At 41.3% G+C, this 15,316-nt stretch overlaps 1 protein-coding gene across 1 annotated transcript in view; it reads right to left on the minus strand.

Annotated features, from left to right (window-relative positions):
- Positions 1–3,149: 3,149 nt before the first annotated feature.
- LOC133618692 (corticotropin-releasing factor receptor 2) overlaps positions 3,150–15,316 on the minus strand; it is a 123,243-nt gene continuing 111,076 nt past the window's right edge. Inside the window, exons 10-12 of the mRNA XM_061979278.2 lie at positions 15,028–15,163; positions 6,946–6,987; positions 3,150–3,757 (exon numbers count right to left, since the gene is read on the minus strand). Coding sequence (XP_061835262.1) covers positions 3,617–3,757; positions 6,946–6,987; positions 15,028–15,163 — 319 coding nt within the window. The 3' untranslated portion in view covers positions 3,150–3,616. The remainder of the gene's footprint in view (positions 3,758–6,945; positions 6,988–15,027; positions 15,164–15,316) is intronic.

Below are 15,316 nucleotides of genomic sequence, written 5' to 3' on the forward strand. Positions count from 1 at the left end.
CCCATTTAGAGTTCGGAAATCGGTTAAAAAAATATATGGTCTTTTTTCTGCAACATCAAGGTATATATTGACGCTTACATAGGTCTGGTGATAATGTTCCCCTTTAAATACATGTTTTACATAGTATATTATTTGGAGTATACAGTATAACACACATACAAACATTTCATCACAGTTGATGTCATTTATTGGTATTAAAAAGAATTGTAAATAAATATATACATAATTTTTATTGAAAATGGTAGAAAGATTGCTAAGACAAAACAAGGTTAGCTTAGCATCAATATACGTAAACAGCAATCAAAGGAAATACACAAAACAATTGATCATATTTTGGAGTACACTGTATGTTTGAATCATTTCCTCATAATATTACCACTATTTTCGCGTAACATTCAGTTTGTCTCCTAACATCACCAATGTATTCTTGTAACGTTACTCAATTTTTCTCATATCGTTACCACCATATTTTCCCAGTATTTTTTACGACGTCTTTTCTCGTAACATTCCGAAATGTTTTCCAAACACTATTATATGTTTTCTTGTATGTTCTGTTTCTCGTACAATTACAATATTGTTTACCTGCTATCACAACATTGTTTTCGTAACAGGAAGATCTTGTTCTTGTCACATTATAGCATTATCCATAATATTACCACCTAATGCTCCTAACTTAAAGTTAAAGTACAAATGGTAGTCACACACACACTAGGTGTGGTGAAATTAGCCGCTGCATTTGACCCATCCCCATGTTCCACCCCCTGGGAGGTGAGGGGAGCAGTGAGCAGCAGCGGTGCCCGCGCTCGGGAATCATTTTTGGTGATTCAACCCCCAATTCCAACCCTTGATGCTGAGTGGTTACCAGGGAAGTAATGGGTCCCATTTTTATAGTGTTTGGTATGACTCGGCCGGGGTTTGAACTCACGACCTACCGATCTCAGGGTGGACACTCTAACCACAAGGCCACTGAGCAGGTAACAATACATTTTTCTACTAATATTAACAAATTGCACTATATTCTTACAACATTACTGTAGGATTACCATATTTTTCTTGTACATCTATGAGTTTATTCTCATAGGAATACTACTTTTGTATTTTAAGATTACCAGTACTATTACGATCATATTCCCATAATATTGCGATATCTTATAACATTATCTTCCAAATGCAAATGTTTTCTCGTAGTTTTACCACTGTACGCTCGCAACATCACTGCATTTTTCTTGCAACATTACCACCTTACTCTCATTGCAATAATGTTTTTACTTTCAGGGTTTCCACATTTTTCTCAAACCGTTACGACCTTTTTCTCATAATATTTCAATATTTTTTCTTGCATTTTTACTACTTTATTCTCAAAACATAACATTTTTCTCGTGATATTTTCACTTTCCACTTAAAACTTTATTATACCAGAATGTGGAATTAAATCATGGGCTGGATTAAGTCAAACAAAGTACTAATATAATCCAGTTTAAGAAACTGTCCAAAGGCAAGGTGTTTACAAAGAACAAAGAAGAATTGTACTAAACATTTTGAACCTTGTTGAAAATGAGATGATCTCAGTCACCTCATTATGTGAATCACAACTTACTAAACTATTGCTTTTATAAGAAATGTTGTATTTTTCATTGACTGATTTAAATTATGAACGAATTGAGAACAGTAAGTAAACAAACATGTTAGTAATTGCTATGATATGGAAAATGATAGGCTACATGAGCTGTGCTTCTGCCTACTCCTTTTCAGACATGTTTTAATGAGAAATAGAAATATCAATTATGTGTATCAAAATGGATGGATGGATATTAGGGACATTATTCAGAAGTACCTCTTATACACACTACTGAAATGCTCTCACATAAACAACTGAAATGTTTTCCTCTCACACACACTACTGAAACACTCTCTTTACACACTACTGAAAAACTCTCACACACTATACGGAAACACTCTTATACACACTATGTATGAGAGTGTTTCAGTATTGTGTGTGAGAGAAAACATTTCAGTTGTTTATGTGAAAGCAATTTTAGTAGTGTGTATAAGAGGTAATTCTGAATAATGTCCCTAACGACCCCTCATAGATGGATACTGTGTTTGCATTTTCAAAATAAACTTTAACAACAACTTTAATCTTGTAACATTACATTTTACTTCTTTTTCGCACTATTACGACTTTTTTTTGTAACATTGCGATATTTTTCTTTTAATATTACCACTTTATTACTGTAACAATACACCATCTTCTTGCAATATTACAACTTTATTCTCCAAACATTAACATTTTCTCATAATTATTCTTGTAACATTGCACAGTGTCTCTGCAGGTTTCAATGAGTCAAATGTACGACTTTTTAAGACAATAAAAAGGACAAATTAAGACCCATTTCACATCGATAGGTGAGAGGCAGTATTTATGATCTAGCACAGTGGTCCCCAACCACCGGTACCGGTCCGTGGATCGATTGGTACCGGGCCGCACAAGAAATTAAAAAAAAGAATATATATATATATATATATATATATATATATATATATATATATATATATATATATATATATATATATATATATATTTATATTTTTTTAATTAAATCAACATAAAAAACACAAGATACACTTACAATTAGTGCACCAACCCAAACAACCTCCCTCCAATCCCATTCACACTCATTCGCGCAAAAGGGTTGTTTCTTTCTCTTATTAATATTTCTGGTTCCTACATTATATATCAATATAGATCAATACAGTCTGCAGGGATACAGTCCGTAAGCACACATGATTGTATTTTTTCAGGTTGTTTTAGCTAATAATCATGCTCCAAGATGTAGCATGTTGCATTCAATGTTTATTCCCATTAATTCCCATATATTCCCGTTAATTCCCATGGAAAGTTCCCAATTTTTAATATTCCCAGAATTTTGCAACCCTAGTAACATGACAACATGGTTCTTGTAATATCACTGCATGTTTTCTTTTCATCATCGCTACACATACTTTACATTATTCTTGTGAAATTACCACACGTTTATCGTAATAGTACGACTTGATTCTTATTTTCCCCGTAACATAAACTTCATGACTATTTTATTTTATTAATAACAATAAAACATAAAATTATTCACAGACCAAACTCTCCGTCGTACAGTTAAGATGCTTTAATTAGAGGAAAAAGTCTGAGTGACCATGAATATTGTTCCCAACACGCCAACTTAATCCTTTGCTCTACTTTCACAAGACAAAAAGAAAAGGCAGAAAAGAAATGGCTTCTGGCTATAATTGTTTTAACACCTTTTCTCTTTCCTTAGCCTTTTTGTTACATTCTGCAAGTTCTTGATTTAACTGATGTATCAGACCATTGAGTTTCCCAGCTTTGACATGCATTAATGATGCAGAATCCTGCTTATGTTTTGCATCGATCTGCAGCGTTATTGTTCTCATCGGGCAGCAAGAAAAGTCCTCTCACCTGTAGCCACACGGCCGTCTCGTTAGCGGATTAGTGGCTATCAGACTTCCGTTGTTGTGCAGAAGAAAGATTAAGTCTAATCCTTCAGTCGTTGTGTGTGCGTGTGTGTGTGTGTGTGTGTGTGTGCATGCCTGTTCCCCTGTGTCACACAGCTGTGGTCTGCTTGATGCTGTGGAAGCTGACTCTTGTGGGCGAAGTGGGGATGGACATGGCTCGGGCCACTCGCACCCTCAGGGCGTGATTGTCCTGCCAGCGGTGCCACCTCTTCCTCACTGCAGAGCGGACCTGACAACACATGAACAAGCGTCTGTTTTCAAGTTCTTTTCACACACTTACTGTAAAATCTATCCACAAAACCCAAAACCAGTGAAGTTGGCACGTTGTGTAAACGGTAAATAAAAACAGAATACAATGATTTGCAAACCCTTTTCAACTTATATTTAATTGAATAGACTGCAAAGACAAGATATTTAATGTTCGAACTGAGAAACTTATTTTTTTTTGCAAATAATCATTAACTTAGAATTTCATGGCAGCAACACATTGCAAAAAAGTTGGCACAGGGGCATTTTTATCACTGTGTTACATGGCCTTTCCTTTTAACAACACTCAGTAAACGTTTGGGAACTGAGGAGACCAATTTTTGAAGTTTTTCAGGTGGAATTCTTTCCCATTCTTGCTTGATGTACAGCTTAATTTGTTCAACAGTCCGGGCGGCGTCTCTGTTGTGGTATTTCAGGCTTCATATTGCGCCACACATTTTCAATGGGAGACAGGTCTGGACTACAGGCAGGCCAGTCTAGTACCCGCACTCTTTTACTACGAAGCCACGCTTTTGTATGTAACACGTGCAGAATGTGGCTTGGCATTGTCTTGTTGAAATAAGCAGGGGCGTCCATAATAACGTTGCTTGGTTGGCAACATATGTTGCTCCAAAATCTGTATGTACCTATCAGCATTAATGGTGCCTTTACAGATGTGTAAGTTACCCATACCTTGGGCACTAACACACCCTCATACCATCACAGATGCTGGCTTTTGAACTTTGCGCTTATAACAGTCCGGATGGTTATTTTCCTCTTTGGTCCGGAGGACACGACGTCCACAGTTTCCAAAAACGATTTTAAATGTGGACGCGTCAGACCACAGAACACTTTTCCACTTTGCATGAGTCCATCTTAGAGGAGCTCGGGCCCAGCAAAGCCGGCGGCGTTTCTGGGTGTTGTCGATAATAGGCTTTCACTTAGAGTGTTAAACTTGTACTTACAGATGTAGCGACAAACTTTAGTTACTGACAGTGGTTTTCTGAAGTGTTCCTGAGCCCATGTGGTGATATCCTTTACACACTGGTGTCGGTTTTTGATGCAGTACCGCCTGAGGGATCGAAGGTCACGGGCATTCAATGTTGGTTTTCGGCCTTGCCGCTTACGTGCAGTGATTTCTCCAGATTCTCTGAACCTTTTGATGATATTACGGACCGTAGATGGTGAAATCCCTAAATTCCTTTCAATAGCTTGTTGAGAAACATTGTTCCTAAACTGTTCAACAATTTGCTCACACATTTATTCACAAAATGGTGACCCTCGCCCCATCCTTGTTTGTGAATGACTGAGCGTTTCATGGAAGCTGCTTTTATAACCAATCATGGCACCCACCTGTTCCCAATTAGGTTGTTCACCTGTGGGATGTTCCAAATAAGTGTTTGATGAGCATTCCTCAACTTTACTCTATGCACGGAACAAAGACTAAACTTGACAGACTATAAAGAAAACAAAAATTAATGCTGGACATCAGCAAAAAACTCACGAAGAATATGGAGCAGACGGCGTCCACAAAGTACATACGTACTTGACCTCAGCATGGAAAGAAATATGCTCAACAATGTCCTGACAAAGAATGGTGTTTGAAGCTCAACTTAAATAGTTTTAATTACCAACAGAAAACAGATGCGGGGGAAAAGTGCCCAGGAGACAGGTGTGAAGCAGGTAAGGATAAGCACCAACAAAACAGAAAGCGTCACCAAAATGAAAGCATGGGACAGGAACTAAAGCACTAAACACAGGAGAATACACAAACTTAAAAAAATAAAAATAAAATAATAATAATAATAAATATATATATATATATATATATATATATATATATATATATATATATATATATATATATATATATACACACACAGTACAGGCCAAAAGTTTGGACACACCTTCTCATTTCAATGCGTTTTCTTTATTTTTCATTTTTTTATTTAATTTTTTCGTCCTGTCCAGCTACCCAAGCAAATCATATTGTTGATGTAGATGCCCATATCGGCTGTTCAGATTTACTTTACAAAAGAGAATTGTGGGATACTTCTCGTGTTGCCTTATTTGTATTTGACTTTATTAAATGGATTTATATTATTATTTGGTGCAGCCGGGCCGGAGCAGGAGGGGATAGAAAGAGAAAAATAGGAAGACAGAGGGGGAAATTGCGGGGACAAGAGGGGAATAAGACAGAGACACAACAACAACAACAGCAAACACAACAATAACAATAACAAAAACAACATCAGCAAATAGGATATGTACAAATATGATGGTAAAAGTGATAGCAAAGAAGCAGTTAGTGAAATAAATAATAATACAGAAATGACAATGAACATTATTACACTACAAATGGAGCATTACAAATACCAATAGAAATAGCACTATTGATTATGAATAATAACAATAATTACCTATATTATCAACAATACATTTGTTCAAATGCAACAAAACATATATGTAATGATAACTAGAAATACAAAAGAAAGCAGATAAATGGAGGGAAAGAAAGAGAAGCCGACTATATTAACCTTGTAGATTGTTATAGTATATATAGGTTAAGCTTTGTCAGTGTGCCCTGTGTTACCCAGTTTCCCCTTGGGGAACAACATTAATATATGTCATTCAATGTGTTTTCCTTATTTTCATGACTATTTACATTGTAGATTGTCACTGAAGGCATCACAACTATGTGAAGTGAAAACCCTGTCAGGTGGCTACCTCTTGAAGCCCATCGAGAGAATGCCAAGAGTGTGCGACAAAGTAATCAGAGCAAAGGGTGGCTATTTTGAAGAAACTAGAATATAAAACATGTTTTCAGTTATTTCACCTTTTTTTGTTAAGTACATAAGTCCACGTGGGTTCAATCATAGTTCTGATGCCTTTAGTGACAATCTACAATGTAAATAGTCATGAAAATAAAGAAAATGCATTGAATGAGAAGGTCCGTCCAAACTTTTGGCCTGTACTTTAAATGTATATATATATATATATATATATATATATATATATATATATATATATATATATATATATATATATATATATATATATACATATATGTGGTTACTTTGCATGCAGTCGGCTTTCGGCCCCCGGACACATTTTTTTAGCCGGATGCAGCCCCTCAGTCAAAGACTGTTGACACCTCTGTGTAAGACTCACCTCTCCGTTTAGGAAGCAATAGAAGACCGAAACAAAGAAGCCCTGCAAATCAACACACATTGCTGTCAGCACATACAACTCAATGACTTCCTGCTTTGCTTCAAAAAAAAAAAAAAAGCTCTGAATTTAAGTATGTAGCTGCTGAGCAACAAACAACCAGAAATGATGACTCATAATGTTCAGCAGAGTTTTAAATAGAGTGGACCCTTAAACAGTTTTGTAGTGTTGCATATACTTCTTGGACACATGTACATACTCTATACCAGATCTGAGCAAAATATGGCCCGCGGGCCACATGCGGCCCATTAGGATTTTCAATCCGGCCCGCCGGACGTTCTACATAATTATTTTAGACCTTTAACATCAAAACTGTAGCCACCATCATGATGTGCAGTGCTGAAGAAAGAACTCAGTAAAGTTAAAAAAAAATGTCATCAGTGTGACTTTCCCCTCAATTCCTCCTCTTCCGCTCATTAACATCTTTAACCAAAAAGTCTACAATAAAGGTAAAAGTGATGTTATCTGTTCTTTTACCTATGTTTACTTAATTTTTAACCTTCTTTTTGTAGTTTACCTACTTTTTTTTAACCTTTTCTTATCTACTTTTTTTTTTTTTTTAACTTTATTTTACCTGTTTAGCTTTGGTAGTTTTTACACGTTTACTTGCTTTTGTACCTTTTTTTTTAAACTGTTTACCTACTAGTTTAACTTCTTTAACCTATGTTTACCTAATTTGTTTACCTTATTTATAGGTTTACTTGCATTTTACCTATGTTTTACCTAATGTCTACCTTCTTTTACCTATGTTTACCTACCTTTTTATTAGCTTCTACAGTACAGCTGCAAAATTAGCCACCATAAGGCCAAAGAAAGTTGCAACTTTTAGCACATTTTGTCACCCCGGATTCAAGAAAAAACTCAGTAAAGTAAATAAAAACGCCGTCTTTGTGACTTTGCCCTCAATTCCTCCTCTTCCGCTCATTAACATCTTTAATCAAAAAGTCTTCAATAAAGGTAAAAGTGATGTTATCTGTTCTTTTACCTATGTTTACCAACTTGTTTCTACACTTTGGTCTTTTACCTATGTTTACCTAATTTTTAACCTTCTTTCCGTGGTTTACCTACTTTTTTTTAACCTTCTTTTATCAATGTTTACCTACTTTTTTATTTTAACTTTATTTTACCTGTTTACCTATGGTACTCTTTACACGTTTACTTGCTTTTGTACCTTTTTTTTTAAAACTGTTTACCTACTTTTTTTTTACCTACTTTTACCTACCGATATTTTGTTTACCTTGTTTATAGGTTTACTTGTATTTCACCTAGATTTAACCTACTTTCTACCTTCTTTTACCTGTTTACCTACTTTTTTATTAGCTTCTACAGTACAGCTGCAAAATTAGCCACCAAAAGGTCAGACAAAGTTGCAACTTTCAGCACATTTTGTCACCCTGGATTCAAGAAAGAACTCAGTAGAGTAAAAAAAAATGGCGTCTGTGTGACTTTCCCCTCAATTCCTCCTCTTCCGCTCATTAACATCTTTAACAAAAAAGTCTTCAATAAAGGTAAAAGTGATTTTATCTGTTCTTTTATCCATTTCAATGGTTATGTGTATGTATTTAACATTGTTTTCTGCATGTAAAACTATGATTAGTCTCTATAAAAGCTGGAAAAGGATCATTTAGATTTACAATACAATCTGGTCTTTGTCGTATTGTTTTTATGACGCTCGTTCTCGGTGGCTAGCAATGCAGCTAATGGGAGCAATCAATTTTGCCTCTAAATCATTTTAAAAATACTTTCAAAATCCATCAACAATACTTTTGTTTCATCTGACCACAGAACTTTCCCCCAGAAGGTCTTATCTTAGTCCATGTGATGTCAGATAAGATGAAACAAAAATTTAGCTGTTAGGCCACAATACCCAGCGATATGTTTGGAGGAGAAAAAGTGAGGCCTTTAATCCCAGGAACACCATGCCTGCCGTCAAACATGGTGGTGGTAGTATCATGCTCTGGGCTTGTTTTGCAACCAATGGAACTGGTGCTTTACAGAGAGTAAATGGGACAATGAAAAAGGAGGATTACCTCCAAATTCTTCAGGACAACCTAAAATCATCAGCCCGGAGGTTGGGTCTTGGGCGCAGTTGTGTGTTCCAACAGGACAGTGACCCCAAACACACATCAAAAGCGGTAAAGGAATGGCTAAATCATGCTAGAATTAAAGTTTTAGAATGGCCTTCCCAAAGTCATGACGTAAACGTGTGGACAATGCTGAAGAAACAAGTCCATATCAGAAAACCAACAAATTTAGCTGAACTGCACCTATTTTTAACCTAATGTCTACCTTCTTTTAACTATGGGGCGGTATAGCTCGGTTGGTAGAGCGGCCGTGCCAGCAACTTGAGGGTTGCAGGTTCGATCCCCGCTTCCGCCATCCTAGTCACTTCTGTTGTGTCCTTGGGCAAGACACTTTACCCACCTGCTCCCAGTGTCACCCACACTGGTTTAAATGTAACTTAGATATTGGGTTTCACTATGTAAAGCGCTTTGAGTCACTAGAGAAAAGCGCTATATAAATATAATTTCCTTCACTTCACTTCACTATGTTTACCTACTTTTTTATTAGCTTCTACAGTACAGCTGCAAAATTAGCCACCAAAAGGCCAGAAAAAGTGGAAACTTTCAGCACATTTTTGTCACCCCGGATTAAAAAAAGAACTCAGTAAAGTAAGAAAAAATGTGTGACTTTCCCCTCAATTCCTCCTCTTCCGCTCATTAACATCTTTAACCAAAGAGTCTTCAATAAAGGTAAAAGTGATGTTATCTGTTCTTTTATGCATTTCAATGGTTATGTGTATGTATTTAACATTGTTTTCTGCATATAACACTATGATTAGTCTCTATAAAAGCTGTTTTTGTGTTAATTTTGTTGTGTATCTGGAAAAGGATAATTTGGATTTACATTACTTCTTATGGTGAAAAATTACTTCGATACATACGATCTGGTCTTTGTTGTATTGTTTTTATTGCGCTCATTCTAGCTATGCAGCTAATGGGAGCAATCAATTTTACTTATAAATCATTTTTAAAATACATTCAAAAACCATCAACAATACTTTTGTTTCATCTGACCACAGAACTTTCCTCCAGAAGGTCTTATCTTTGTCCATGTGACGTCAGATGAAACAAAAATTGAGCTGTTTGGCCACAATACCCAGCAATATGTTTGGACGAGAAAAAGTGAGGCCTTTAATCCCAGGAGCACCATTCATACCGTCAGGCATGGTGGTAGTATTATGCTCTGGGCCTGTTTTGCTGCCACCTTAACGTGGTAGAGGAGTTTGCGTGTCCCAATGATCCTAGGAGCTATGTTGTCCGGGGGCTTCTATGCCCCCTGGTAGGGTCTCCCAAGGCAAACTGGTCCTAGGTGAGGGATCAGACAAAGAGCAGCTCGAAGACCTCTATCAAGAACACTAACAAGGAACCCAGATTTCCCTCGCCCGGACGCGGGTCACCGGGGCCTCCCTCTGGAGCCGGGCCCGGAGGTGGGGCACGATGGCGAGCGCCTGGTGGCCGGGCCTGTCCCCATGGGGCCCGGCCGGGCAGAGCCCGAAGAGGCAACGTGGGTCCCCCCTCCAATGGGCTCACCACCCATAGCAGGTGCCATAGAGGTCGGGTGCAGTGTGAGCTGGGCAGCAGCCGAAGGCAGGGCACTTGGCGGTCCTATCCTCGGCTACATAAGCTAGCTCTTGGGACGTGGAACGTCACCTCGCTGGGGGGGAAGGAGCCTGAGCTAGTGCGTGAGGTGGAGAAGTTCCGGCTAGATATAGTCGGACTCACTTCGACGCACAGCAAGGGCTCTGGAACCAGTTCTCTTGAGAGGGGCTGGACTCTCTTCCACTCTGGCGTTTCCGGCAGTGAGAGGCGATGGGCTGGGGTGGCAATTCTTGTTGCCCCCCGGCTCAAAGCCTGCACGTTGGAGTTCAACCCGGTGGACGAGAGGGTAGCCTCCCTCCGCCTTCGGGTGGGGGGACGGGTCCTGACTGTTGTTTGCGCTTACGCGCCAAACGGCAGCTCAGATTACCCACCCTTTTTGGATTCACTCGAGGGAGTACTGGAGAGTGCTCCCCTGGGTGATTCCCTCGTTCTACTGGGGGACTTCAACGCTCATGTTGGCAACGACAGTGAAACCTGGAGAGGCGTGATTGGGAAGAATGGCCGCCCGGATCTGAACCCGAGTGGTGTTTTGTTATTGGACTTTTGTGCTCGCCACAGATTGTCAATAACAAACACCATGTTCAAACATAAGAGTGTCCATATGTGCACTTGGCACCAGGACACCCTAGGCCGCAGTTCCATGATCGACTTTGTAGTTGTGTCATCGGATTTGCGGTCTCATGTTTTGGACACTCGGGTGAAGAGAGGGGCGGAGCTTTCTACCGATCACCACCTGGTGGTGAGTTGGCTGCGATGGTGGGGGAGGATGCCGGACAGACCTGGCAGGCCCAAACGCATTGTGAGGGTTTGCTGGGAACGCCTGGCAGAGTCTCCTGTCAGAGAGAGTTTTAATTCCCACCTCCGGAAGAACTTTGAACATGTCACAAGGGAGGCACTAGACATTGAGTCCGAGTGGACAATGTTCCGTGCCTCTATTGTCGAGGCGGCCGATTGGAGCTGTGGCCGCAAGGTGGTTGGTGCCTGTCGTGGCGGTAATCCTAGAACCCGCTGGTGTAAGGGATGCCGTCAAGCTGAAGAAAGAGTCCTATCGGGCTCTTTTGGCTCATAGGACTCCGGAGGCAGCAGACAGGTACCGACAGGCCAAGCGATGTGCGGCTTCAGCGGTCGCGGAGACAAAAACTCGGACATGGGAGGAGTTCGGGGAAGCCATGGAAAACGACTTCCGGACGGCTTCGAAGCGATTCTGGACCACCATCCGCCATCTCAGGAAGGGGAAGCAGTGCAATGTCAACACCGTGTATGGCGAGGATGGTGTTCTGCTGACCTCGACTGCGGATGTTGTGGATCGGTGGAAGGAATACTTCGAAGACCTCCTCAATCCTACCAGCACGTCTTCCTATGAGGAAGCAGGGCCTGGGGAATCTGTGGTGGGCTCTCCTATTTCTGGGGCTGAGGTTGCCGAGGTAGTTAAAAAGCTCCTCGGTGGCAAGACCCCGGGGGTGGATGAGATCCGCCCGGAGTTCCTTAAGGCTCTGGATGTTGTGGGGCTATCTTGGTTGACAAGACTCTGCAACATCGCGTGGACATCGGGGGCGGTACCTCTGGATTGGCAGACCGGGGTGGTGGTTCCTCTCTTTAAGAAGGGGAACCGGAGGGTGTGTTCCAACTATCGTGGGATCACACTCCTCAGCCTTCCCGGTAAGGTCTATTCAGGTGTACTGGAGAGGAGGCTACGCCGGATAGTCGAACCTCGGATTCAGGAGGAACAGTGTGGTTTTCGTCCTGGTCGTGGAACTGTGGACCAGCTCTATACTCTCGGCAGGGTCCTTGAGGGTGCATGGGAGTTTGCTCAACCAGTCTACATGTGCTTTGTGGACTTGGAGAAAGCATTCGACCGTGTACCCTGGGAAGTCCTGTGGGGAGTGCTCAGAGAGTATGGGGTAACGGACTGTCTTATTGTGGCGGTTTTCTCCCTGTATAATCAGTGTCAGAGCTTGGTCCGCATTGCCGGCAGTAAGTCGGACCCGTTTCCAGTGAGGGTTGGACTCCGCCAGGGCTGCCCTTTGTCACCGATTCTGTTCATAACCTTTATGGACAGAATTTCTAGGCGCAGTCAGGGCGTTGAGGGTATCTGGTTTGGTGGCTGCAGGATTAGGTCTCTGCTTTTTGCAGATGATGTGGTCTTGATGGCTTCATCTGGCCAAGATCTTCAGCTCTCACTGGATCGGTTCGCAGCCGAGTGTGAAGCGACTGGGATGGGAATCAGCACCTCCGAATCCGAGTCCATGGTTCTCGCCCGGAAAAGGGTGGAGTGCCATCTCCGGGTTGGGGAGGAGATCTTGCCCCAAGTGGAGGAGTTCAAGTACCTCGGAGTCTTGTTCACGAGTGAGGGAAGAGTGGATCGTGAGATCGACAGGCGGATCGGTGCGGCGTCTTCAGTAATGCGGACGCTGTATCGATCCGTTGTGGTGAAGAAGGAGCTGAGCCGGAAGGCAAAGCTCTCGATTTACCGGTCGATCTACGTTCCCATCCTCACCTATGGTCATGAGCTTTGGGTCATGACCGAAAGGACAAGATCAAGGGTACAAGCGGCCGAAATGAGTTTCCTCCGCCGGGTGGCGGGGCTCTCCCTTAGAGATAGGGTGAGAAGCTCTGTCATCCGGGGGAAGCTCAAAGTAAAGTCGCTGCTCCTCCACATCGAGAGGAGCCAGATGAGGTGGTTCGGGCATCTGGTCAGGATGCCACCCGAACGCCTCCCTCGGGAGGTGTTTCGGGCACGTCCGACCGGTAGGAGGCCACGGGGAAGACCCAGGACACGTTGGGAAGACTATGTCTCCCGGCTGGCCTGGGAACGCCTCGGGATCCCCCGGGAGGAGCTGGACGAAGTGGCTGGGGAGAGGGAAGTCTGGGCTTCCCTGCTTAGGCTGCTGCCCCCGCGACCCGACCTCGGATAAGCGGAAGAAGATGGATGGATGGATGGATGGAACCGGTGCTTTACAGAGAGTAAATGGGACAATGAAAAAGGAGGATTACCTCCAAATTCTTCAGGACAAGCTAAAATCATCAGCCCGGAGGTTGGGTCTTGGGCGCAGTTGGGTGTTCCAACAGGACAGTGACCCCAAACACACATCAAAAGTGGTAAAGGAATGGCTAAATCAGGCTAGAATTAAAGTTTTAGAATGGCCTTCCCAAAGTCCTGACTTAAACGTGTGGACAATGCTGAAGAAACAAGTCCATGTCAGAAAACCAACAAATTTAGCTGAACTGCACCTATTTTTTTACCTAATGTCTACCTTCTTTTACCTATGGGGCGTTATACCTCGGTTGGTAGAGCGGCCATGCCAGCAACTTTAGGGTTGCAGGTTCGATTCCCGCTTCCGCCATCCTCGTCACTGCTGTTGTGTCCTTGGGCAAGACACTTTACCCACCTGCTCCCAGTGCCACCCACACTGGTTTAAATGTAACTTAGATATTGGGTTTCACTATGTAAAGCGCTTTGAGTCACTAGAGAAAAGCGCTATATAAATATAATTCCCTTCACTTCACTTCACTATGTTTACCTACTTTTTTATTAGCTTCTACAGTACAGCTGCAAAATTAGCCACCAAAAGGCCAGAAAAAGCTGAAACTTTCAGCACATTTTTGTCACCCCGGATTAAAAAAAGAACTCAGTAAAGTAAGAAAAAATGTGTGACTTTCCCCTCAATTCCTCCTCTTCCGCTCATTAACATCTTTAACCAAAAAGTCTTCAATAAAGGTAAAAGTGATGTTATCTGTTCTTTTATGCATTTCAATGGTTATGTGTGTGTATTTAACATTGTTTTCTGCATATAAAACTATGATTAGTCTCTATAAAAGCTGTTTTTGTGTTAATTTTGTTGTGTATCTGGAAAAGGATAATTTGGATTTACATTACTTCTTATGGTGAAAAATGACTTTGATTTACGTACGATTTGGTCTTTGTCGTATTGTATTCATGACGGTTCCAATATTTTCTAGCGTATTTTTATATATTTGCACATTGTTTTTCTAGCATGCACACATCGCACTGTATGGAATGGCCTCAATCTCGTTACCTTGCGTAATGACAATAAAGCTGATTCTGATTCTGATTCTGAAAAGTTGATTCAAAATTGGCCTCTTGACTGTGTTTGTGTGTGTTTTTTCACTCCTCCGCAACAGTCAAACGGCCACCGGGGAGCAATCATGCCCCCGTGACCTCCTTATTCGTGACAGCTGGGAGCACACGGCACTGTCAGGATGCTTCCCTGCATCATCATCTTCCCCTACAGAAAGACCCCACACCCGGACAAGGACGAGTGTTCCGCACGATGCACTAAGATCCATTGGGAGAGTAACATTACTCACACAGAGAGTACCTGCGTAGCTTCACCTTGCTTACCTGAAAGGACTGCAAGAAGGAGTTGAAATAGATAAAGACAATCTGCGAGATGTCGTCCTCCCCCGGGTTGACAAAGAAGAGCATGTAGGTGATGCCGAGCAGAGGAAGCAGCACCAGCGTGGCTTTCACCGCTTTTCTGCAAACGACAGACAAAAAAAAAAAAGTGTCATTTTTTTTGGACGGCGTCAAGGACGTTTTGTCATAAGTGCGGCAAAATAAAAAATAAAAAAACGCTAACCTACTTTGCCTGTCACATTATCACAGTCATAACCACTTTACACTTAAGGAG

This window comes from Nerophis lumbriciformis, linkage group LG19, assembly GCF_033978685.3.
Source record: "Nerophis lumbriciformis linkage group LG19, RoL_Nlum_v2.1, whole genome shotgun sequence".
Lineage (NCBI taxonomy): Eukaryota > Metazoa > Chordata > Actinopteri > Syngnathiformes > Syngnathidae > Nerophis > Nerophis lumbriciformis.